The 25,239-nt window shown below is 38.0% G+C and overlaps 1 protein-coding gene across 1 annotated transcript in view; it reads right to left on the bottom strand.

Annotated features, from left to right (window-relative positions):
* Window positions 1-24,511, bottom strand: part of Rnf11 (ring finger protein 11) — a 29,533-nt gene extending 5,022 nt beyond the window's left edge. Inside the window, exon 1 of the mRNA XM_027944896.2 lies at window positions 23,906-24,511. Coding sequence (XP_027800697.1) covers window positions 23,906-24,028 — 123 coding nt within the window. The 5' untranslated portion in view covers window positions 24,029-24,511. The remainder of the gene's footprint in view (window positions 1-23,905) is intronic.
* Window positions 24,512-25,239: the final 728 nt, after the last annotated feature.

Here is a 25,239-nt window from a genome sequence, read left to right as displayed (position 1 = left end):
TGCCCAGGCTGGCCTCAAGCTTGCAATCCTCCTTCCTCAGCCTCCTGAGTCAATGGGATTACTGGCTTGCACTACCACACCCAGCTGCATTGTTACTTTTGTAAGCAAGGGCATGGGCTAAGGATGTACCTCAGTGAATGTTGCTCAAGGAATGTGTGTCATGATTATTTAAATCTCATGATTATTTCCAGTATTCCAGGATTTCATGGACATTTTCCCCAAGCAAGTATATCTTTGTCTTCCCATTTCCTATTTCATCTTTAGATATTAAATCATAAATATGGTATGGGCACCCTGTTCTTAATCACCTTGAAGACTAGCCAAATCTTCAATGCAGAAAAATTCCATAGTGTAGAGTCAAACAGAATGTCTCTATTCTGTCACCTATGTGCTATATATGTTATTTAATGTCTTTGAGCTTCAGTCTCTCCATCTTTAAAATACTAGGGTCACTATAAGAATCCAACGGTGTGATGTTTTGTTTTGCTTCGATACTGGGTATTCAATCCAGAATTGCTTTACCACTGAGCTACATTTCCTGTCATTACTATTTCATTGTGAGACAGGGTCTTGCTAAAATACTAAGGTTGACCTTACACTTGCAATTCTCCTGCCTCAGCCTCCTGAGTCACTGGGATTATAGGTGTACACTGTTACCCCTGGTTAAATGGGAATTAAGTGTTATCCTAGGCATTGGGCCAAATACATAAGTTCAGTCAATAAGTATTATTACAGCTCTGCCTTAGTGCAGAGCATTTAACAACTGACTTTTGCACTGGACTAGAGGAAAAGTAAAATTTTTAAATATATATATATATTTAGTCATTGATGGATCTTTATTTTATTTATTTATATTTAGTGCTGAGAATGGAACCCAGTGACTCACACATGGTAGGCAAGCACTTTGCCACTAAGCCACAACCCAGTCCAAAGTAAAACTTTTAAATGGGAGTTTTATAAATCATCTAAGACCAACTCTCCCACTTTATTAGTTAAAGGATTTGGATTTTGTTCATTTACATTACTTTGAAAAAATATACTGAAACCAGGTGTGGAGGTAAAGACCTGTAACCTTAGCTACCAAGGAGGCTGAGGTGAAGAATCCCAAGTTTGAGTCCGGCCTGGGCAAATTAAATGAGACCGTATCTCAAAATGGAAAAAAAAATTTTATATATATACACATACATACATACATACATATACAGGTGCGGTGGCACAGCACACACCTACAATCCCACTGGCTTGGGAGGCTGAGATATTTGAGGATCACAAGTTCAAAGCCAGCCTTAGCAAAAGCTAGGTGCTAAGCAACTCAGTGATATCCTGTCTCTAAATAAAACACAAGAAAGGGCTAGAGATGTGGCTCAGGGCCTCTGAGTTCAATCCTTAGTTTAAAAAAAAAGAGGGGGAGGTGGTGGTGGTGGGATGCTCTTGTCAATCCCCATTAGCTCAAAAAATAAAGATTTGGATTGGGGGATGATTCTTCCCATTCCATAACTGATGGTTCACTGTGCCCAAACTCTTTATGTAAACTACGATTTTTGCCAAAAACCTGATTTCCTTCTGATTCTGGAATATGGTATATGCTAGGCAAGTAAGTGTCTATTTTAATCCCTTGGGTATGAATCACCAATAAGCTTCCCTAGACGATAACCCTTCACACATGTTTCCGCATGTTGGAGGAATTAAGTTTTCTGTATAACTCCACAAGGAAAGGACTTTTGGAAGCTGATGCTTTATTTCTTCCGAACTTTGCCCTATGCACCTTTCCCCTTTACTGATTTTGCTTTGTATTCTTTTGCTATAAAGCTGTGAGTAGGATTACATGCTGATTTTTGAGTCTTATCATCAAGCCTGAAAATTGTCTTACGGATTCCCAATGCCAATGACTATGATTTGTTCCTACTTCATTTCCTTGGCTACTGTCATTGCCAGCTAAAAACAAATGAAAACTAAAAATTTTGAATAGAATATACTCCAGGGCCTAAGTATAGAGCTGATGATAAAAGGTATAAAAACATACTTTTCAAATGATGTTCACAGTGATAGCAACGGTGCCTGCATTGATGCCCATGTTTTCAAATGATAGTATTAGATATGCTCCCTTGCAAAAACAAAATACAAACAAAATCCCAGCATGCTTTGAATTCTCTTTTTCTTGGTAGTTCTGGGGTTTGAACCCAGTACCTCAAACATACTAGGCAAGTGTTCCATCACTGAACTATACCATCAGCCCTCACATACTTTGACAACAGTGGTGATCCAGCATCAACTTTTCTCAAAGTTAATAAGGACTAATATTTTGAACATTTATTATTTAGTGTAAGGAAAAAGTACTTTCAAGAGAATCCATTAGCTATCTGCCTCTATCTTGAGGGGGTAGAGGGTGTTGAATAAGATCCTATGTGCATCCTTTTTTAATCCTGTCATGGTCTTCACCTAACACTATGGCCTTGTTGACAGTTGAAATGGTATGATTCATAAATTTATACATTTCTAGGGCTGGGGATATAGCTCAGTTGGTAGAGTGCTTGCCTCACATGCACAAGGACCTGGTTCAACCCCAGCAGCCCCCCACCCCACCCCGGCAAATTACATTTTGAGTCTAGATCTCCCTTTTAAACTCTAGGTTCTACCTGATAGTTCCAATCCAATGACTCAAGGGTACCTCAAACTCAACATGTCCATAAACAAATTCCCCTTAAAAAATCTGATCCTCTTTTAGGCTTCTCTATCTCAGTAAATGGCATGATCCTGTCTTTCTATTTTTGTAAGATAAAGACATCCTTGACACCTCCTCCTTCTTCCTCACCCTCTCATATTAAGTATGTCATCAGGTTGTGGTGAACTTATTTTCTACATAAATAGACAATCTGTTATTTTCTTTCCATTTCTATTGCCAACATAGACATGTTGCCTAGTGTAAGCTCTCATTTCTTCCCTAGTATGCAGTATTAGCTAGCAAACCCTCAATTTGTTTTCTATATAGAAGTTAGAGCAATTTTTTGGGGGGGTGGGGGTACTGGGGATTGAACTCAGGGGTACTCAACCACTTAGTCACATCCCCAGCCCTATTTTATTTAGAGACAGGGTCTCACTGAATTGCTTAGCGCCTAGCTTTTGCTAAGGCTGACTCTGAACTCAAGATCCTCCTGCCTTAGCGCCCTGAGGCACTGGGATGCACTGTGCACTGGGTAGAGTAAGTCTTTAATCCTGCATTCAAATCATTGCTTTTTAGTCTTACTGGCTTTCTCTCAGATTCTTGAAAGAGACACAGTCTCATCAGAATGACAATCAATAATATAAAACAATGAATGCTGTCAAGGATGTGGGGGGGGGGAGGTACACTCATACATTGCTGGTGGGACTGCAAATTAGTACAACCACTATGGAAAGCAGATGGAACGCCATTTTGAATAGCAATTATCAAGAATATAAGTTTTACAATAAATGTTGCAAGGATATGGGGAAAGTGTACACTCATACATGGTTGGGACTGCAAACTCATGCACCACTCTGGAAAACAATATGGAAATTCCTAAGAAAACTTGGAATGGAAACACCACTTGACCCAGTCATCCCATTCCTAGGTTTATACCCAAAGGACTCAAAATCAGCATACTATAGTGTCAATGTTTACAGCAGCTCAATTCACAGTAGCTAAACTATGGAACCAACCTGGGTGCCCCTCAACACATTAATTCACAATAAGTGTGTGTGTGTGTGTGTGTGTGTGTGTGTGAGAGAGAGAGAGAGAGAGAGAGAGAGAGAGAGAGTGTGTGTGTGTGTGTGTGTGTGTGTGTAAGGGGAGAAAGAGGTATTCTGGACTAGACAGAGGGGAAGGAAGGGAAGGGAGGGGGCATGGGGTTAGGAATGATAGTAGAATGAATCAGATATTATTCCCCTATGTGCATATATGATTACATGACCTGTAACTCTACATGTATAACCAGACAAATGAGAAGTTATATTCCATTTATGTATGATGTGTCAAAATGCACTGTACTGTCATGTATAATTAATTAGAACAAAAATATATTTAAAAAGCTAGAAAACAAAAATAAAAAACAGAAACAAAATAACCAGTCTCCTCTGTACGCTGACACACAACCCTTTCCCCAAATATGAACTTAGTGATTTTAACCACCAGTGGAAAATAACATTTAGCAATTAATCATGTCCAATGTATAGAAAGAATTATGAATCAACTTATGAAGATCTATCTAAATCACCAAAGTACCAAATTGTTAATATAAACACTGGTCTTCAAGAGAGTATTTGATTAAAGCAGAGAACACCAGTTAGAAAAAGGCCAAAAAGTACCTGGGAATTGGCAATTCTTGAATGAAAGCTCCTTGGATTTATATTACAGCAAGAATAATCGTCTCTGTGGCTATGAATACAAACTATCACTGTGTTTGGGCTAAAAAAGCAATTTAACTGTGATTCCCTTCCCTAACCCATACTAGAGACCGAACCCAGGGCACTCTATACCAATGAGCTATATATATCCTGCTGACTGCCTGCCTGCCAATCAACTGATCAATCAATCATCAAGGCAGGGTCTTCTTGAATTTCTGGTCTCAAATTTAGTGATCTTCATGACTCTTGAGTCACTGGAATTACAAGATTGTGCTACCTTACCCAGCTCTATCTGTTTACCAATGCACAGTACCTGGCACATAGTTAGGACTAAAACATTACTGGATAGCTGAATGATCTATATCAAATCACTAGTGTTCCTATAATCTATGTCATATAACACTTAACTTTTTAAAAAAACTGCTGATATAATACGAAAAAATTGCTAATGATTTGATAAATCACAATAAAAAAGGTAAATTTGATATGAATTACAACAGGGCTTCTCCAAGTGACAACACCTGGCTTGCTATTTTTCAAATTTCTACCTACCCATCCCAATAGGTCCAAACCAAACTACACCTCTCTATACTTCCATATTATTTTCAAATCCAGAATTTCTACTAGGTTAATAGCAGAGAAGGACTGTGTAAATACAAGCATTTCATGGAATTTCAACACTGGCATGTAAACAAGTATGTGACTTTAGGCATGTTACTTAATACCTCTGAACAAGGTGCAGTGGCAAAAGCCTGAAATCCCAACAACTCATGAACTGAGTCAGAAGAGTTTGTGGCTGGCCTCAGCAATTTAGCCAGACCCTAAGCAACTTGGTGAGATGCTATCTGGGAAAAAAAAAAAGTGGGGTGGGGTGGAGTGGGTTTAGGGATGTAGCTCAGTGTTAACGTGGGCCTGGGTTCAATCCTAGTACAAAAACAAAAACAAACCTCTGAACCATTTGGGCTCTCCTATAATGATATCACCAGTCATTTAAGTAGATATTTCATTCTTCCTGATTTCCTTTATCCATCATCTACTTAAGTATCTTACAGTCTTATTTATCATGTCCTCAGTGATAGGATACACACAGTTGCTCTTGGACAGGTAGAATTCAGTTGGAAAAGCAAATCTATTATCAATAAATTTAAACAACATTCTCCTTAATGCTTTCTTTAGTTCTCCATATAAGTCTGCATGTAAAAAAATAAAATAAAATAAACAAAAAATAAATAAAAATTCCAAGTGAATTCAAAAAGACACATTTGTCCTATAGAAAAAGAATAATTTAATGTGCACTAAGGAAAAATGCAGCAACATGGAAGAAGGTAGAATATAAAAAGGACAGAGGACTATAAAACATGCAAATACAGGGCAATGGGAAATGACAGGTTCAGACACAGGCAGAATCAAAATATAACAAAGCAGGTCCAACCTTATGAGAAAAATCTCTGAAACATTCCAGTTGTTTGTTAATAAATAAGATAGCATCTACAAAATGAATAGTGTTGCAAGAACATTCTGGGGCCAAATCTTAAGACAAAAACAGATGAAAATGTAAAATGTGACCATCTGAAAGGCATTCCATTAAAAGTTGGATTCAACTTAGGGAATATGATACACTTTCAGAAACTAAAACAATGCAGTGGGGAATTGCCTAAATAATGTGCTGAGACTGGAAATAGTACAAGTCTGGTTTGTGGTGACGGAAAAATAAAGTCACTGCTAAAGAATGCAGCTTGTCACCAAAAGCTGTATCTTTTTATCCAGTAAGAAATAAGAGCCAGCCCTTCTGATTTTTCTCCTTACAGCCTTAAAACTGCTGCTAGCACCACCTCCTCCCCAGCTGCAGTCTCCTGCTAGGCATGTTTTCTCTGAATTTTGCCAAACTTACACTTATGGTCATAAAAAAAGAAAGATTTGGAATAGTTGGTCACAATGTGTATTTTAGCTCTGATGTTCTATTAATCTTGCTCATAACAGCAAGAAAACCCCCAAATAATAGCATTTAACTATACTTTTTGTACATACACACAGAAACAAAAGTCTGCATCTTATCTAGATACTGAGATATGATATCAACTGAGATATGATATCACTTTATATTTATTAAGAAAGTTGACAGGCGAGCGTGGCCTGAATGTTTGAAAAATTGCTCTGCTTCCAGGGCTGGGATTTGTTTGCTTGTTTTTAAAATGAAATTTACTAGTTGGTTTCTATTAAATACTGAGTATTTCATACATAGGATTGCACAGTGTCCTATTTGGAAGAGAAATGTGTTATCACTACAGGTTGTGGCAATGCCAATTAAAAGGCAGGTATAATCAAGATTATGGGGAAACAAAATTAAGATAGAATGTAGAACTATGCACATATTAGGAGATACCACAAACAAAAAAACCTTGAAACCCTAGGTAAAACCATGTGAGGGTCTCACAGCAGAGTTAGTCCCTTGATTTCTTGGCAGCTTTTGATTTTTAATTCATATGTATCATTAAAATAAACCATCTCTCTGAGGTATTTTTACCTAATTTTAAGAGTCTCCTAAGCTCCACCTCCACTTTCTTCCCTTTCAATTCCCTTTCAAATTCAACTACCTTTTCTATCCCACCAAGCAAACTGGTTTTGAAGGGAAATGGCATTTCCTCACTGATTTAAACATGTAAGATGTCATTGGTTTGAACAGGGCTCTGCATGAGGCCCAAACCAGAAACCAAAATGCAGTCACTCTTGCTGAAATTCTATGCCAGCAAAGCGAAACCAACTTGTTTATCTGATCTTCCCAGAGAGTTAATAGCCAAATCCCCAAGCAGGCTAGTTTTAGTCAGCATGACATGCAAATTCCCTCTGCTTTAACCCTTATAAAAAAGTAGCTATAAGTTATAGGAGGCTAATCATTTTTATCTGTTGTTTCTTTTCTTCCCACCTTACAAACCCACTGCTCTGCTATTGCCTGGTTGGGAGCTCTCATTCTACTTTGTAGAATGGAATCTTCCCCAATCTAAATTTGCAAAAAAGCCAATTCAATAATTCAACTTATAAATAAAATGGCTACAATTTTCTCTTTTGGCAAAGAATTGTTTGCCATTGTTGCAGATCGCCAGAGTATTTGCAGGCCAAGAGATGATTTCCTGACTTAGCATGAATTTTATTGGAACTACTTTACAACAGTCTCAAAAAATTTTGAAATTTTTCTTTCTTTTTTTTTCGCTTATTGCAATGCTGGGGTCTGAACTGAAGGCCTCTTGCATGATAAACACAAGATTTACCCCGAGGCCAAAAGCAATTTAATTAAAGACTAAGGCTAACATCACCAATAAAAATTATGTTTTTATTTTTATCTCTCATGTTAAGAATGCTGAAAAATAATTCTTTAGGAGGTATATTTCTTGGATTCTAACATTTTTGAAGGTAAATAGGAAATAGGAAAACTATATAAATACCTACTGGATGTAATGCTAAATAAAAACACATCCACACCATACTAAAATACGTTCCTTGACAGGAAATGGTAACTTAATATACCATCATTTCATTTGGGAGAAAGAGGTTAAACAGACTCCAGACTACTTAATGGGAGAGAAGAGCAAAAGTACATCAATTGAGCATAGGAAAGAAGATCTGAAGGTATCAAAAAACACTTGGGTAACCCCAGAATTTTGCTATGGAGCACGGCTGTTTACCTTCAAATATAAATCAGACCTTAAATATTTGGATATTTCTATTAATTTTGGTAAACACTGTTGTACCACATAAAGTCTACCTTTATATGATTTATAGGGCATTTATAGAAGACCCATTTGATTATAAGTCTCATTACTTCAGGTATCATTAAAAATAACTTCATCCCAGGGGCTGTGACTGGCTCAGTGGTAGTGCACTGCATATAAATAAAAGGTCTATCAACAACTTAAAAAAAAAATACTGAAAACAAACAACTTCATTCCAATGTCCCTTTCCTCTGCTGAACTCCTAGGACTGCCTTTGAGCCAAATCTATCATATTTATTTCCATTTTACAACTACCCCTCTGTCAGATTATAATTATCACTACTGTTTAAGCTCAACTCTCCTAGCTGACCTGCTCTACTGCTAAGTCTATTTCATCTTTAATATAAAGTAGACCTATTCATATTTATAGATTATAAAAATTTATAAATGCCATCCTGGTTTATGGCATTTAAGGAATTTAGGAATTTTGTCTAACAAATAAAAAGCTAAACAAGTTAAAACTCTTCTTAATCGTTTGAAGTGAGATCACACCAAGTGCATGCCTACAATTTCAGAGGCTCAGGAGGCTGAGGGAGGAGGATTGCAGATTGGAGGCCAGGCTCAACAATTTAGAGAGGCTATAAACAACTTAGTAAGATGCTGTCTCCAAATAAAAAATAAACAGGGCTGGGGATGTGGCTCAGTGATTAAGTGCCCTTGGGTTCAATCCCTGGTACCAAAAAATAGTGAGTGAGGTTACAGGACAAACATTTCCTCCTACAATCAGAGAGAAAGGTGGATATATGGAATCCCACTTACTAGAATAGAAACCCCAGAGACTCAGTGCCAAGGTATAAAAACTAAATAATTGTGTTGATGAATTGTGGAACTCAAATCTTAGGGGAACAATCACACTTGTGAATTTTACCTCCAAGACCTCTTTATCAGGTCCTTGCAATGAAAAAAATCTCATGATTCCTCTAAGTAGAAAAGGAATGATTTGAAATATGCTAAAGCATTCTGTTTTTTAAATATGGGGGTCTTGCAACTATGTTGCCCACATTAACCTCAAACTCCCAGACTTAAACAATCCTCTTGCCTCAGTCTCCCAAGTAGTGGACTATAAGTAATCAGGGCATTCTGTGCTTACCAAAACTTACCCTCAGGAGAAACACTTGTCAGAGCTAAGTGTCACTCAGAAAAGGGAACTACCAAAATCTAGCTCTTTCGGATTATCTGTCCCATTTGGAAGGAGAGAGATGAAAAGTACTAAGCACTGAAAATTAATACAAAACAAAACAAAAACCCACTCCAATATATACATATTAGGATAGTAAAAATCCAAAAAACTGGAAAGATGTGGAAAAACAGGAACTCACGTCACCGGTAGTAACATAAAATGGTACAGACACTTTGGAACACAATTAGTTTCAAACCAAAAACATTCACACAAATGTTTAAGCAGTCCATCCATCCGTCCATGTTTGTCTCCCCTCTCCCCCCTCTCCCGCTAGGGACTGAACCCAGGGCTTGGTGCATGCTAGGCAAGCACTCTACCACTGAGCTATGTCCCCAGCTTCAGATCTTTAAAATGGGTAAAAAAAAGAATGGGCATGGTGGTGCATTCCCGTAGTGCTAGCTACTCCAGAGGCAAAAGTAGAACTGCTTGAGGCCAAGAGTTAAAGACAACATGAAAGATATAGTTAAGAACCTGCCTAAAAAAAAATGTGGATAGCCAGGCGTGGTGGCACACAAATATAATCCCACTGGCTGGAGAGGATGAGGCAGGAGGATTGAGAGTTCAAAACTAGCCTCAGCAATTTAGCAAGGCCCTAAGCAACTCAGTAAAACCCTCTCTAATAAAAATACAAAAAAGGGCTAAGGATGTGGCTCAGTGGTTAAGTGCCCCTTGGTTTAATCCCCAGTACAAAAAAAAAAAAAAGTGGGGATGTAGTTCAGTGGTTGAGCACATACATGGCATGTACAAAGCACTGGATTCAATTCTTAGCACACACTCACACAAGATTTGAACAGACACTTCTCAAAGGAGGAATACAAAGATCCAATTAAGCCCCTGAAGATGTTCAATTTAATTAGCCTTTAGGGAAATACTCATCAAAACCACAATGAAAACTATATCACCTGGGCTGGAGTGCTCAATGATAGAACATTTGTCTAATGTGTGAGGCCCTGGGTTTGAGCCCAAGCACCACCAAAAGAAAAAAGAGGGAGAAAAGCAACACTTCACTGTCATCCACCAAAATGACAAATAATAATTTTTAACAAGTACATGTAGATATCAAAGCCCTCTACATTGCTGTGGCAGATGTAATATGGTCCAAGAGTTGACAGTTTTTCAAAAGGTTAAATGTGGAGTTATTGGGTACAGCAATTCCATAAGTGTATATCTAAGCAATGAAAATATATAACTGCAAGAATACTTGAACACAACTGTTCAATGTAGCAGCATTCATAAGAGCCAAAAAGCTAGAAATATCCCAAATATCTATCAATTAATGAAATTATTAAGTGGTATATCTACAAAATGGAATATCTGACAAAAAGAATGAAGTCCTGGAATGGTGAAATAATTTAGTAGTAGAGGACTTGCCTAGCATGCATGAGGCCCTGGGTTCCATCTCCAGCAACAGAAGCACATACATACAAAGTCCTACTACATTATAAAATATGTAAAACTTAAAGTTATGCTAAGTCAAAGAATCAGGCACAAATGACCACATATCAGTAGGAGTCCATTTGTGAAATGTCCAAGACAGACAAATCTATAGACAGGAAGTAGATTTGTGGTTGCTTCCAGCTTTGGGGTAGAGGTGGAGAAATGTGGATGGCAATGGATAGTGGATTTTGTTTTTTTATGAGGCCATTCTAGGCTTGACTGGTGATGGCTGCATAACTCTATACAAAAACCCACTGAAGTATACACTCTAAACTGGTGAATTATATGGTATATACCTCATTAAAATTGTTAAAAAAATTAAATGTGACAAACATAGGCAAATTAAGTTGCTTAGCTTCTGTAAGCCTCAGCTATAAAAATACTGCATGATATTATAAATGGTATATAAACATACACTATATACATTATAAGTACTTTATTCCAAGGCAATACAATGAAAATTAGAGATATACTAACTCCCAAAGTAAACAGTAAGAGTCAACAATAGTAATATTCATCTGAAATATGAACTAATCCAAAGAACTTAGTAAGGGATATCCAATTCTTATCAGGACTGATCTACTGACTTAAAAAGAAAAGCTATAATCCAATCAATAGAATTATAGATGTGCTCACAGCCAGTAAGTTTAGAGTAAGGAAAAAAGACAAGATTTAGAAATGCCACTTTTGTGCACATTTTCCATGGTTTAGATAAGGATTGTACAACCAATTTTTGTCATCATGGATCTTAAAATTCGTCACATCTTTTTATCCAGCATTTCATAAGAAAATTTACACTATAAAATATTCTAAAACAAATGTCTGATGTATTAAACAATCACAGAATAATGTAAAACAGCAAAAGGGCCAGATGTGGTGGCACATGTTAGTGTTCTCAGTGAGTGGGGAGGCTGAGGGGCAGGAATATCAGTTGGGAGACTGACCTTGGCAACTTGGAACCTGTCTCAAAATAAAAATTAAAAAGAGGGTCTAGGGAAGTGGCTCAGTGGTAGAGTACTCATGTAGCATGCACAAGGCAATCTCCAGTAAAAAAATACACACACACACACACACACACACACACCCCACACACAATGATGAGACTTGGAATGTATTTCAGTGATGAAGTACTCAAACCTGTCAAAAACAAATACATTAATTAATTGATGGGGGTAGGGTATTGGGGATTGAGCCCAAGGGCTTTACCACTGAGCTATATCCCCAACCCTTTTATTTTTTAGACAGGATCTCACTAAGTTGCTTAGGGCCTTGCTGAGTTTGGCCTTAAGCTTATGATTCTCCTGTCTCAGCCTCCTGAGTTGCTGGGATTATAGGCATGGGCCACCACACCAGGACTATTTAATTAATTTTTTTTTGAGAGAGAGAGAGAGAATTTTCTTTTAATATTTATTTTTAGTTTTCGGCAGACACAACATCTTTGTTTGTATGTGGTGCTGAGGATCGAACCCGGGCCGCACGCATGCCAGGCCAAGGGCGCTACCGCTTGAGCCACATCCCCAGCCCTTTAATTAATTTTTTAAAAATAGCAAAAGGGCATGGGATGGTGGCACAGGCCTGTAATCCCAGCAACTCAGTCAGAAGGCTGAGGCAAGAGGATAGCAAGTTCAAGGCCAGCCTCAGCAACTTGAGAGCTCCTGTCTCAAAATTTTAAAAAAGTGGGTTGGGGGAGAGCTAGTGATGTAGCTCAGTGCCCTGGATTCAATCCAAAATAACAAGAACAGAGCTGGGGTTGTGGCTCAGCAGTAGAGCACTTGCCTAGCATGTGCAAGGCCCTGGGTTCAATCCCCAGCACCACATAAAAATAAATTATTTTTTATTTGTTTATTATTATTTTTATTTATTTTTTTATTTGTGTCCAACTACAACTGAAAAATAAATATTAAAAAAAATAACAAAAAACCAAAAGGGTGAAATAATTTGAAGAGCTGAGCATATCTGCAGGGAAGGCAAAAAAAAAATTGTTTTTTTTGTATTCTAGCCCTTAACACAATCTCAGGTTTTCATTCCCTTTTCACTAAATTGCTGAGGCTGCATTAACCTCAGTTTCCTTAATCACTGGGATTCAGGCAAACACCACTATGCCCCACTGTGTGTGTGTGTATGTGTGTGTGTGTGTGTGTATGTATATATATGTGTGTGGGTGTGTGTATATATATATATATATATATATATATATATATATATATAAAATCTTTAACAGAATAACTAAGAGGTTTTTTTTATTTACTATATAATCCAGTGAACAATTATGTACCTTTAGTGTTATAGGGAGAATACTTACTATTGATTCTATTGGTAAAAATGTATTTTTAACTCCTACAGATTCATTTGGGACAGACAATGCAATTAAGAACTGGGCAAAAGACTATATAAAAGATGATCTCCAAAAGGTCAAGCATATGAAAAGGTTCTCAATCCTAGTACTCACTAGGGAAATGCAAGAAAACCACAAGGAAACATATCAATACATCTATCATAATGTCTAAAATAAAATAAAGACAATTCTGGAGATTATTGTATAGCATGGTGACTATACTAATCTACTATGTGTAGTTGAAAACTACTACTAGAGAATCTTAAGGTTCTCAACAAAAAAACTGAGGTTGTGTATCTGTTAACTAGCTTGGTTATAGCAATCATTTCACATGTATAGATATTGAAATATTGTTGTATACAATATAATTTTGTCAAATATAACTCAATAAAGCTGGGGAAAAATTTTAAAGACAATAGACTGACAATATCAGATGACAGTCTCTCATATATTTGATAGGAGTGGTAAACTTGGGAAAACTAATTGGCAACTTTTTGAAATGCACCAAAAAATATAAAAAATTGGGAGAGAATTGTACAGATATGTATTAAAGCAAATACAGCAAAATGTTAACTGCAGAATTTATGAATATTCCAACAATTCTGTCAACTTTTATTTTTGATAATTTCTCTAATAAAATGTTGAAGGGAAAACTAAACATATACACATATACTTTTCCATTACCCAAAATTATGCTCCTGGATATACACCCAAAATAGGTGCTTATGTATAATGTTCACAACAACTTTAGAGCCAAAAAAAAATGCAAACCAAATATACATCATTAGTAAAATGAATGAATAAAATATGGCCCATTTATACAAATGAATATTGCACAGAAATGCAAAAAACATATGAGTTACTGCCATTATGTAACATGAATTTCACAAACAATGCTGAGAATTCTTTTCAATCTGAAAGTTTGAAACTGAGTAAAACAAATACATGGGTGATAAATTAGGATAATGTTTACCTTTGGAGAAAGGGTACTGATTGTTGGAGGGGGCATGAGTGAGATGGTGGGGGGCTGAAATTAGTCTATGCCACAGAGGTACATAATTGTTCACTGGATTATATAGTAAAAAAAAACCTCTTAGTTATTCTGTTAAAGATTTTATATATATATATATATACACACACACATATATACATACACACACACACACACACACACACACACACACAGTGGGGCATAGTGGTGTTTGCCTGAATCCCGGTGATTAAAGAAACTGAGGTTAATGCCAGCCTCAGCAATTTAGTGAAGCCCTAGCAATTTAGGAACATCCTAACTCAATAAAAATAAATTTTAAAAAAGTGCCTGGGGAAGTAGCTCAGTGGTAAAGTGCTCCTGGGCTCAATAACCCATGCAGAAAAAAATATATAAATGAGCATGTGTGCACACACACACACACACACACACACACACACATATATATATATATTACCCAGCCCCCAAACCCCAGTATGGAGACTGAGCCCAGGGGTGTTTTAGCACTGAACTATATCTCCATCCTTCTAGAGTCAGGGGCTTACTAAATTTTCCAGGATGGCCTGAAACTTACAATCTTCCTGCCATAGCCTTCAGAACTGCTGGGATTATAGACGTGCAGAACTGCAATGGGCAAAGATATACTTTTTCACTGTATATAAATTACATTTTCATTTAAGTTTATATCTACACATATATACTGCACTTTACACAAGACTATAGAACTCTGGACTCTCAATTCATGCCCACCACCTACTTACTAGTTTTTCAACTCTAAGCTTGCCTGTTCATAATTAATCAGATAGCTCTATTGTTTTTATCCACTTTTTACCCTGAGGTTTCATGTAAAATTTCATTTGAAGGCATCAGAAGCTAAAAAGTAAATCTGACTCATTGCTCTATTTATCCCAACTTCCAAAGTCTATACAATTTTATACTTGTTTATGTACTGAGCTAATAATTATTTCATGCACATATATATATACACATACATATATAAAATATAAATTTTGTGCTCTTATAACTAAAATGACAGTTCTTTGAGAGCAAGGGACTCATTATTTCTCCTCTTTCCTTTGGTGACACATACTTGCTGTGTCACAAAAGACACAGGTATTAGGACTCCTGGATTTTTATGAGTATTCACAAAATTTTAATTAGACATAAATTTGAAGGAATGCTTTCTTCATTTCTATATCTTCAGATCCCTTAGTTACTTTTGATATATGCTCTCTGGATTAAGAAATAAGATAATTACTCATCTGCCCCCTGGGAGCACACCCCAGATTCACTATTAAAAAGGTAGGTATGTATACATTCATAGGCAATTTAACTTGAAGTATTCTTATTCAAAATAAAGAACTCTTAATAGTAAGTCAGAGTTCAAAGATGATATATCATAAAGACAGTTTAAATTGACTATAAAAAATTTTTTTCCCTTTAAAAAAATTTTTTTACTTTTCAATCTCATGTAATAATCCCTTCTGCCCTTAAAAACCACTTTATCTATAAATCAATTCTCACATCTTTCATATTTCCAATATTAGAGTATTATAATTACACAGTAGTTTTGACAAAGTCATGCATGCATAAAATTTTATTTATTCCATTACAGTCCCCATTTTTCCCCCTTTCCCTTCACTTCTTCCTCCCCTTATTCCCCTTCCTTTATTCTTCTGATCTTCCTATTGCTTGTTTATTCATTATTTATTAATATTTGTTTAGCAATATTAAATGTCACTCATAAGGAATCGACTTTAGACTTTTTACAGCCTATTTTTACCCATTTTTGTTTTAAAATGCACATAGAATTTACCAACTTAGCATATAATTCAGTGATAGTAAACACATTTATGTTCTACAACCATTACCACTATCCATCTTCAGAGTTTCTCTTCTTTTAGAACTGAAACTGTATACCCACTTAACAGCTCTCCATTTTATAGATTATTTTTAATAAACAATTTAATACAGAATGGAAATATATTATCCCTGAGCTGGGCAAAGCAGAGCTCGCCCTGTAATCCTAGTGACTTGGGAGGCTGAGGCAGGAGTATTGCAAGTCTGAGGCCAGCTTCAGCAATTTAGAAAAACTGTCTCAAAATAAAATGGGCTGAGGATGTAGCTAAGTGGTAAACTGCTCCTGAGTTGAATCCCCAGTTACCCCCACCCTTAAAAAAATTTAAGCCCTTAAAAAAGAATCCCATCATGAGCTGGGGTTGTAGCCCAGTTGTAGAGCGCTTGCCTTGCATGTGTGAGGCACTGGGTTCTATCCTCAGCACCACATAAAAATAAAGATATTGTGGCCATCTATAGCTAAAAAATATATTTTTAAAAATCCCATCATGCTTTAAGCATTTATCTTAAAAAACTGTATATTAAAAATTATAAATATTTAAAATCAATTAGGTTTCTATTATTACAAAAAACTGTTAAGAAAATCAAGTTCTCAGATCTTATGTACCAAGTAACTCACTGCCCCATCTTCTCATGTTACCCTATAATTAGCTCTAGAATTAAATTCTGTTGACACTCAGTACTCTTAAAGGTGCATACATTCTTTTTTTTTTAATATTTTTATTAGTTGTTGATGGACCTTTATTTTATTATTTATTCGCTGTGCTGAGAATAGAACCCAGTGTCTCATGCATACTAACTTGGCAAGTGCTCTACCACATTCTTTTTCTTTTTTTTAAAAGAGAGAGAGAGAGAGAATTTTTTAATATTTATTTTTTTTTAGTTCTCGGCAGACACAACATCTTTGTTTGTATGTGATGCTGAGGATCGAACCCGGGCCACACGCATGCCAGGCAAGCGCGCTACCGCTTGAGCCACATCCCTAGCCCTCTACCACATTCTTAATGACAATTAAGCAATTTTAATTAAAGGACCAGTGGGAAATCAGACAAAAAAAAAATCTGAAATAATGGTCACAATAAATAACTTTGCTCATGTATAAAAAAACAACTAAGCAAACTGAACTTCACATAACATAAAACCAAATCCAAACACACAAAATATAGCCAAGCACAGTGGGGCACACCTGTAATCCCAACACCTCAGGAAGCTGAGGCAGAAGAACAGTAAATTCAAGGCCAATCTAGGCAATTTACCAAGACCTTGTCTCAAAATAAAAATAAAAATAAAAAGGATTAGGGATGCAGCTTAGTGGTACTGTACCCCTGGGTTCAATCCCCAGGAGCAAAAAGAGAAAAGTTATCTGAAGAATGGTATACAAAGAAGTAAAACAATTCAGACTGAGAAAAATTAAGAGCCTTTCTTAAGATGCCCTGTAATACCAGCTACTCAGGAGGCTGAGGCAGGAGGATCACAAGTTCCAGTTTAAGCAGTTTACTCAGGCCCTGTCTCAAAATTAATAAAAAGCAGTGGGGATATAGCTCAGTAATAAAAGAACCCTGGGTAAAATTCCCAGTACCTAAATAAATAGATAAAATAAAAAAGGGGTTGGGGTGTAGCTCAGTAATTTTTCAATGCTTGCCTTGTATGGCCAAGGCCCTGGGTTTGATTCCCACCACCACCAAAAAAGAAAAGAATTTTATGTTGCAGGTTGGAATTCATGAACTCATGACATTTGAGCTGGACTTTTGAACACTAGGTGGTTAGACTGGGAAATATTAAAGAAGAGCATACTGAGTAAACTGAACAGAAAGAACAGAGGTGAAAGTCAGGAATGCAGAAAGCATATATAGCAAACTGTTAGGTTTGACTGGAATAAATAGGTTACAGGGTTACAAAGAACTGGAAAGGTGTACAGAATCAGATCATAACCCTGAATGCCTAAACAGATCTTCAGTAGTTAGCCATGGAAGAATCATTAAGGATTAAGAAACAATCATCTGAGATTTATCCAGTGTCATGAAATGGAATCAGGAAAGGAAGTGTCAATTAAGTTATTGTTGTAGGAACTGACAAAGTTCTCAATTGTGGCATAGTTCTGAGCTAGTTAATCAAATATTCTGTGGGTGTCTACAATATGTATAGTGCCCTTCCATTCCACCAAGAAATTTTAAAAATTCAATATATCATTCTTATTTTTGAGGAAATTGAACTGGAAAAACAAATATCATTAAGACCAAGAGTTAATTAACAAGATAGTAAATGTCAAGAGAAATGTTAAAACAAAATTGTACTTGACAAATTAAGAGTGAGAAGAATGAAATGTCTAGGGAAGCCTTTATTAACAAAGCTGGAGTTGATCTATACCTCAATGAGAAAGTAGAAGGGAGGGATAAAACTTCACACAAGGGAAAGTTTTTTCTGGTTTGAATCCAGGGACTCAAGCATATTCAGAAAGCTTTCTTTGTACCACTAATCTACACCCCCAGTCCTTAAGAGAACTTTCTAAAAGTTAAACACTTTGTTTAATAAGACTAAGATCAATGAAATAAATTTGGAGGTAACTTCCACAAAAAGGTAAACACAATGCTGATACATTTAAAAAACAAACAAACAAAAAACCCTTCAATTATTTGAATTAGGTATCAGAAAAATGAAGAATTAATATAGACAATTCCAAATACTTTTAAAATAAATAACATATCCCAAGATTTTAAGGAGGGAGGTTACTATTCAATGAGTTCTGTATGACAGAAAAAGCTATTTAACAAAAAAGTACCTTGAAGAAAGCATTATTCAGTGACATTTTGAAATATTCAAAGCATTACATTTTTTTGCCTGTGAAGGAAGTTCATTAAGACATAATCTGATAAACTCTTTCCTTTTCTTATAAGTAAGTGGCCAAGCAATTTGAATCCAGGCCTATCTAACTCTAAAACCAGAGATATTCTTGTATTCACTGTCCTATTAATAGCTTATTTTCCTTTTGACTTTTAAACTTCCAAATGTTATTCATCAAAAAGTACAGGGTATGCCAGGTGAGGTGGCATATGCCTATAATCCCAGCTACTGAAGGAGGAAGACAGCAAGTTCAGGGTTGGAATGGGCAACTTAGTAAGACCCTGTCTCAGGATAAAAAAAATAAGGTTGGATGTGGTGGTGCATGCCTATAATCCCAGCTGCTCTGGAAGATCACAAGTTCAAAGCTGGCTCAGAAACTTAGGGAGACCCTGTCTCAAAACAAAAAAAGGGTGGAGGGGTTGGGAGATAATAGCTCAGTGGTAAGTAAAGCACCCTGGAGTTCAATGCCCATTGTTTGAGCAGGGGAATGGGAGGAGTGTAAGGCAGAGAAAAAAGACTGGTAAATCACAAACTATAAATGCCCCTCAATTTACAATGGGGCTAATCCCAATAAACCCAATGAAAGTTGAAAATATTTTAAGTAGAAAATGCATGTAACATATCTAACCTACCTGATGTTATAGCTTTGCAACACAGTATACCTTATAGAGTACTGGTTAAGCTTGCTACCCACTGCCTAGCATCACAATAGAGAATCATAATCATGTATTACTAGCCCGGGAAAAAAAGCAACTTCAAAATTCAAAGTACAATTTCTATACTGAGTTTGCACCATAATAAAGTTGAGAATTTACCAGGCATGGTGATACAAACTTAAATCCCAGCTACTCAGTACATTGAGTCAGTAGGATTTTCAAGTACAAGGCCAGCATGGGCAATTAAGTGAGACTCTTTATCTTTAACAAAAAGATAAGAGTCAAAAAACTTAAGTCAATTTTTTTTTTCTTTTGGTGCTGGGGATTGAACCCAGGACCTTGTGCGTGTGAGGCAAGCACTCTTAACAACCGAGCTATATCCTCAGCCCCAAAATCTTCTTAACTGATGGAAAGTCTACATATAGTTCTTATAAAACATCAAGATGTCAATATTTATATGTACTCAGAAAAACTATAAAGTGATTTGTTGTTCAATGACAACTCTTAGCAAAATGCCTGTCAAACCAGCACATAACAGGGTTCTTGAGTGATAGAGCGATTATAGCTCTAGCTGTTATAGGTTGCCTACTTGATCCCCTTCTCTGATGAACCTCCATTCCCCAGCATTTCATGACTTATTTTCCCTCTTACTACCACTCCAAGACTGCCTTAGATGGGCAGATTTCATTTGTATTATTTCTAAACATTCAGAAATTAAAAAGCTGGGTAAAATGGGTTGCCAAATTTTAATTCTTCCAGTTCAAGAAATGCCTCAGTCACTCCCCCACCCATACTTCAAAGGTAAATATTAAATTACTTTACCATAAAACATCTAGAGGCAATATAGATATGCAAATTAAAAAAAAATTATCAATAAATTATTTTAAATCAAGTCCAATATTTAATGTTCTTGGCACTTGACTTTTTTAGAAGTGACTAGGAATTGCAGTTTTCCTCTAAAACATTCAACTTGCATTCACTTCATAATACATTTAATCTACTAAAGGTGAATCCATATATTCCTTCAACCAAATTATTGAGTGCCTAATGTGTCAAGCACAACTTAGCAAACATCAACTTTCCAAAAATCTCCTTTCTTCTTAGTGAAAGATGGATAAACATAGTAAGTGTGTGCTTGAAAATGATAAATTCAAGCCTGTCAAGGTGGAGAATACTAAAAACCTCCGCTAGTCAAGAGGCTGAGGCAGGAAGATAGCAAGTTCAAGGCCAGTCTGAACAATTTATCAAGACCCTGTCTCAAAATAAAAAGGGCTGGCAATGGAGCTCAGAGGTAGAGCACTTGCCTAGCATGCACAAGGCCCTTGATTCAATCCTAGCACCTCTTCCAGAAGAGCAAAAAACGAAAAACATCTAAGGAACAAACCCTTAAAGGAGAGGAAGTCAATCAACCATGATGATACCTGGGGAGCACTCCAGGCATAGGAGAGAGCAGAGAAAAGGTCCTAGATAAGAACAAGGAGACCAGTGAGACTAGAGGGAAGCCAGCAAGGGGGAAAGCATAGTAGATGTCATAATAAGTATGTGTGGAGATGCAGAATAAATTGTATAGGGTTTATGTGACATTGTAAGAAATTGTTTCATTAAACAGGGATCCATGAAGGATTGAGTGCCATGATTTGATCATTATCATTCTGGCTATTGTGCTTAGAACAAATTACATATAAGGAAAGCAGGGGTGAGAACTAGGAGACTACTAAAAGGAACAGGGCAAAGAAATACATACTTCCTATAAATGTCGATTGTTAATGGCAAAGGAATTACTTTTCTTTTTCTTTTTTTTGACAGGTGCTATTGATTGAAACTTGAGCAAACACACCCTCGCCCAGGGCTCATTTTTAAGCAAAAATTTTTAAAAATTAAAAAAAAAAAAAACACAAAATTGTCATATCCTGCTAATAAGAAATATCTGGAATTTTGCTTTATCAAGTTCTTGGTATATATGTACATTGTACAACATAAACACAAAGTTATCTTAACAGTTATCTTAACTATAACTCACGGGGGGGGGGGGGGGAACCACACACGTTCCTCTACCTATAATCAGCTATTCCCTGTTCGAAGTCCTATGCAGCTGAGTGTGTTTTTTTTAAAGAAACAAGGGGTCAGTGGTAGAGTGCTTGCCTAGTACCTGTGAAGGCCTGGGTTCAATCCTTAGTACCATGAAAGAAAATAAGTAAGCCAATGTTACTGTAGTTCTGTTAATTATTTACTAATTCTTGAAAAAAAAGTTACTTTTGTTAACTGGAAATATTACAAATCACCTTGGATTGGTGCTACTCAAATTATCTAAAATAAATGTTCCTAAAATCTTATTTCTTTCAGGGGGACAATATTCTTCCTAAAAAAAATGTTTCCTTTTATGCTCCTGCTTTTAATATAACTATTTTCATAACTAATACAAAATTCACAATTAATACTAAACTTTACATCAGTTATCTAGGTCATTCACTTCAGGAAAGGACAACCACAAAAACTTCCCACTGTCAAAAATAACACAAACCAAAAAATGCTCATGATCACAAAAAAACCTTCATCATCTAGTGCTTCTGGCAAACACAAATGTGGTTCTCTAAAGTTATCCTTAATATAGCAATCAAAAGGATAAGAGAAAGAGCAACAAGTTAAAGATTCTGAATTGCTAGAAAGGGGCTAGGGAGCATAAATTTTGTAATGAAAATTCATAATTCTAAAAAATTTTGTTTATGAAACTTACATTTGCTGTAGAGTGTATATATATGGTGAAGGGATGATGAAATTTAAAAAGTTCACTTGCTTTCATGCAAAGACATTTGGAAAGACATCCAGATACTGCTTGGAATTACAGAGATTACCCCTGTGACAACTTTCAAATCCTAGGTGTATAAGTACAGTAAGTATAATATTGAATGCAAGCTAATTCATTCACCATTTAGGTGTTTTAATGTGCCAGAAATTTCATGAAAACACTGAGATTAGCCACTGAGAACAGGGCTTCTATTCTTCATTTATCCCAGTTACCAAGTACCTACTATAATACAAAGGACACCTGGAAATACAGAGTTCCTAGCCTCATACAGCTTAAACTGGGAACAAGGGGAACACCTCAAGGATGAGACACATATCAAACTAAAGAAAAAGAACATTGAAGTGTTATAGGTACTGCTTATGTAAGTGTAGAGGGTTCACTGGGAGACACATCCGGGAATTCAAAGTGGGAGGGAGAGTAATGTCAGGACTTCAGATATAAAAGCTGAGTCCTTAAAGCTGATTAGATGTTCACCTGGCCAACCTTGGGGGAAGGGCTCCAAGCAGTGAGCAACTGGAGAAAAGGTGTGAAAAGCCTGATGTACTTTCTAGGCTTGTAATACAGAATGAAGAGAGAAGCCATTGAGGCTTCTACGTACCACAATTAACACTGGACCTGACTGGTATACATGAAAGAACCCTCAAGGGTTTTATTCAGAAAACAGCATATGTGATCTGGTTTTTCTGGTGTGCTGAGACACCGGGTTACACAGGAATGGGAAAAGAAAACACTAATGATGTCACCACATGAAACAACAAAGGAGACTACCCAGTTAGAAAACTATAAACTCCCTTCAGGAAAAAATAAGGACTACTATTCAGGCCCTTCTGGAAACTTTTTATTCAGTATCATTTAAAATGGAAAAAGCAGAGGAAAGGCTTTTAATCTATCAGGGATTACAACATCTGCATATCTATTTTGAGTTTTCAAGAACTCTAGCTCTAATTAATTCCAACACATCTGGGGTTAGTGGTTTTTATACCAAGAGCAATGAAACCTGTTCTGGAGAATCTGATAAAAAGGGAGAACCACAAAACAGATGGCATTTCCAGTAAGGCTGAAAGGTTTTCAAAGTTCAAGATAATCAAGTCTTAATAAGCCGGCTCGTTAAAAAGGTGTGTCAGGGGTGGAACAAGAGGAGGACGACTTAAAATTAATATACCCATAAACAACTCTTGATATTGCTGACTAAAATCACCACTTGGAGATCTGTCTCCCAAACAGAGGGAGAAATGAACACCTACCAGATCCAATTAACAAAGACGGGTGGGGGTGGAGAGAATCGTATTTGAAAATATAAATGAGTGGGGTGGGCGGTTGACCACCTATCCAGTTGGTGGTTGCGATGAGGAAATCATACGATTCAGTCATAAAGGCAGGAAAACAATGTCACACCCAAACTCCACATGCTAAGCACCAGACATTGGCCAAAGGGATATGATCACATACCCTGATCCCTGAACTCAAGGACAGGGAGTACCAGCCCCATACGGTGCCCGAGGGGAGGTGAAGGACCACCCCATTCTGGGGCTGGGAGCAGACACCTTCAGACCCAGCCTTAACGGGGTCAACACCCGCCAGGCTAGGCCTCGCCAAGGCCAGACATCCCTAAGCCCCCTCCATCTCGGCCAGCGCAGCCTCTCCTCTCACCCACCCCCAACACAACCCTCCCCTACCTGATATGGCGGCGGCGGCTCCTGATCCGGCTCCGTCCCCTCGCCAAAGCTAGCCCGGTCGGACTGAGACTCGTGAAGCAGGGAGATGTCATCCGAGGTGGGGGATTTGAGGCAGTTCCCCATCTTCCAGGGCTGGGGAGTGTGATCTGAGGGGGAGGAAGAAAGCAGTGACGGGGTCGTTCGCACGTTCCGCGGTCAGCCTCTCTCGGCGAGGTGGGGTCGACGGCAGACTGGGGCTCAGGCGGCGGCTCCCCCGCCCCCCGGCGCCGCCGAGGGGCAGCTCATGCCAGCCCCCGGGGGTGGGGACTCAAGGCTGGGCCGCGGGCCCCGCTGGGGTCGCGGCGGTTGCCTCCTTCGAGGCGGCTCTGGGGGGGGGGGCGGGGAGACGTAGAACTTCCCCACCCCGCCCCCCCGCGGGGCGGCGGCGGCCACGGAGCTGCTGGGCCTAATCCAGGTCAGGAGGTGGGGGCGCGGCCGTCACGGCTGCCTCAGCTGCTGCCTCAGCTGCTGCTGCCCCCGCCGACGCCGGAGCCGGAGCCGCGGGCCTCATCCTACTCCGCCTCAACGCGGCGGCGGCGGCAGCCAGAACGAGGCCGGCAGGGGACCTGCGTCACCCCGTCGTGCGTGCTCTGGCTCCGCCCCGGGCGCCCAAAGCCCGAAGCAGGGCGGCTCTGGAGGCGCGGCTGGCCCCTCCCCCCTTTTGCAGCTGCTGGGGGGCCGGGAGCCCGCAGGATGCAAGGGTTTCTTCCAGTCTACCTGACCGTTTGGCTGGGGTACCTGACTCTGAAATCTCTCAGCAGTCTCCCACACTTCCTTACATCCACTGCTCCAAACCTCCCCTCTTACCTCTGCACCGTTCTGACGGTCTTCTCACTACCCTCTGCCAAGTAGTGTATTTATAACCCCATATCTGAATGGATCAGTACCACTGTTAAAATGCTAAATAGCTTTCCCTGTATCCCTTCAGAATAAAGTCCAAGCTCTTTAATGAACTCTCCCTATCTCTCCAATCACTTCTTTCCTACCCTCCTATCTCACACCCAGAGATTTTCCTGTTGTATATCTCAGATTATCCCATTTCTTTCCATTCCCACCACCATAGTCCCAAATTACCATAATGTCTTAACCACACTTCTGCTCCGTTAATCTCTGTGCATTCATCATTGTCATCATCCAGTCTACTTTAGTAATCTCCACAGTTGACAGTTATTTTTTTTTTATACTTTATTTATTTATGTGGTGCTGAGGATCGAACCCAGTGCTTCATGCATGTGAGACAAGCGCTCTATCACTGAGCCACACCTGCAGCCCCACAGTTATGTGTTTAACTGTAG

Source organism: Marmota flaviventris, chromosome 10, assembly GCF_047511675.1.
Source record: "Marmota flaviventris isolate mMarFla1 chromosome 10, mMarFla1.hap1, whole genome shotgun sequence".
NCBI lineage: Eukaryota > Metazoa > Chordata > Mammalia > Rodentia > Sciuridae > Marmota > Marmota flaviventris.
Note: the sequence above shows the minus strand (reverse complement) of the source record. Positions and strands in the feature narration are given on the sequence as shown.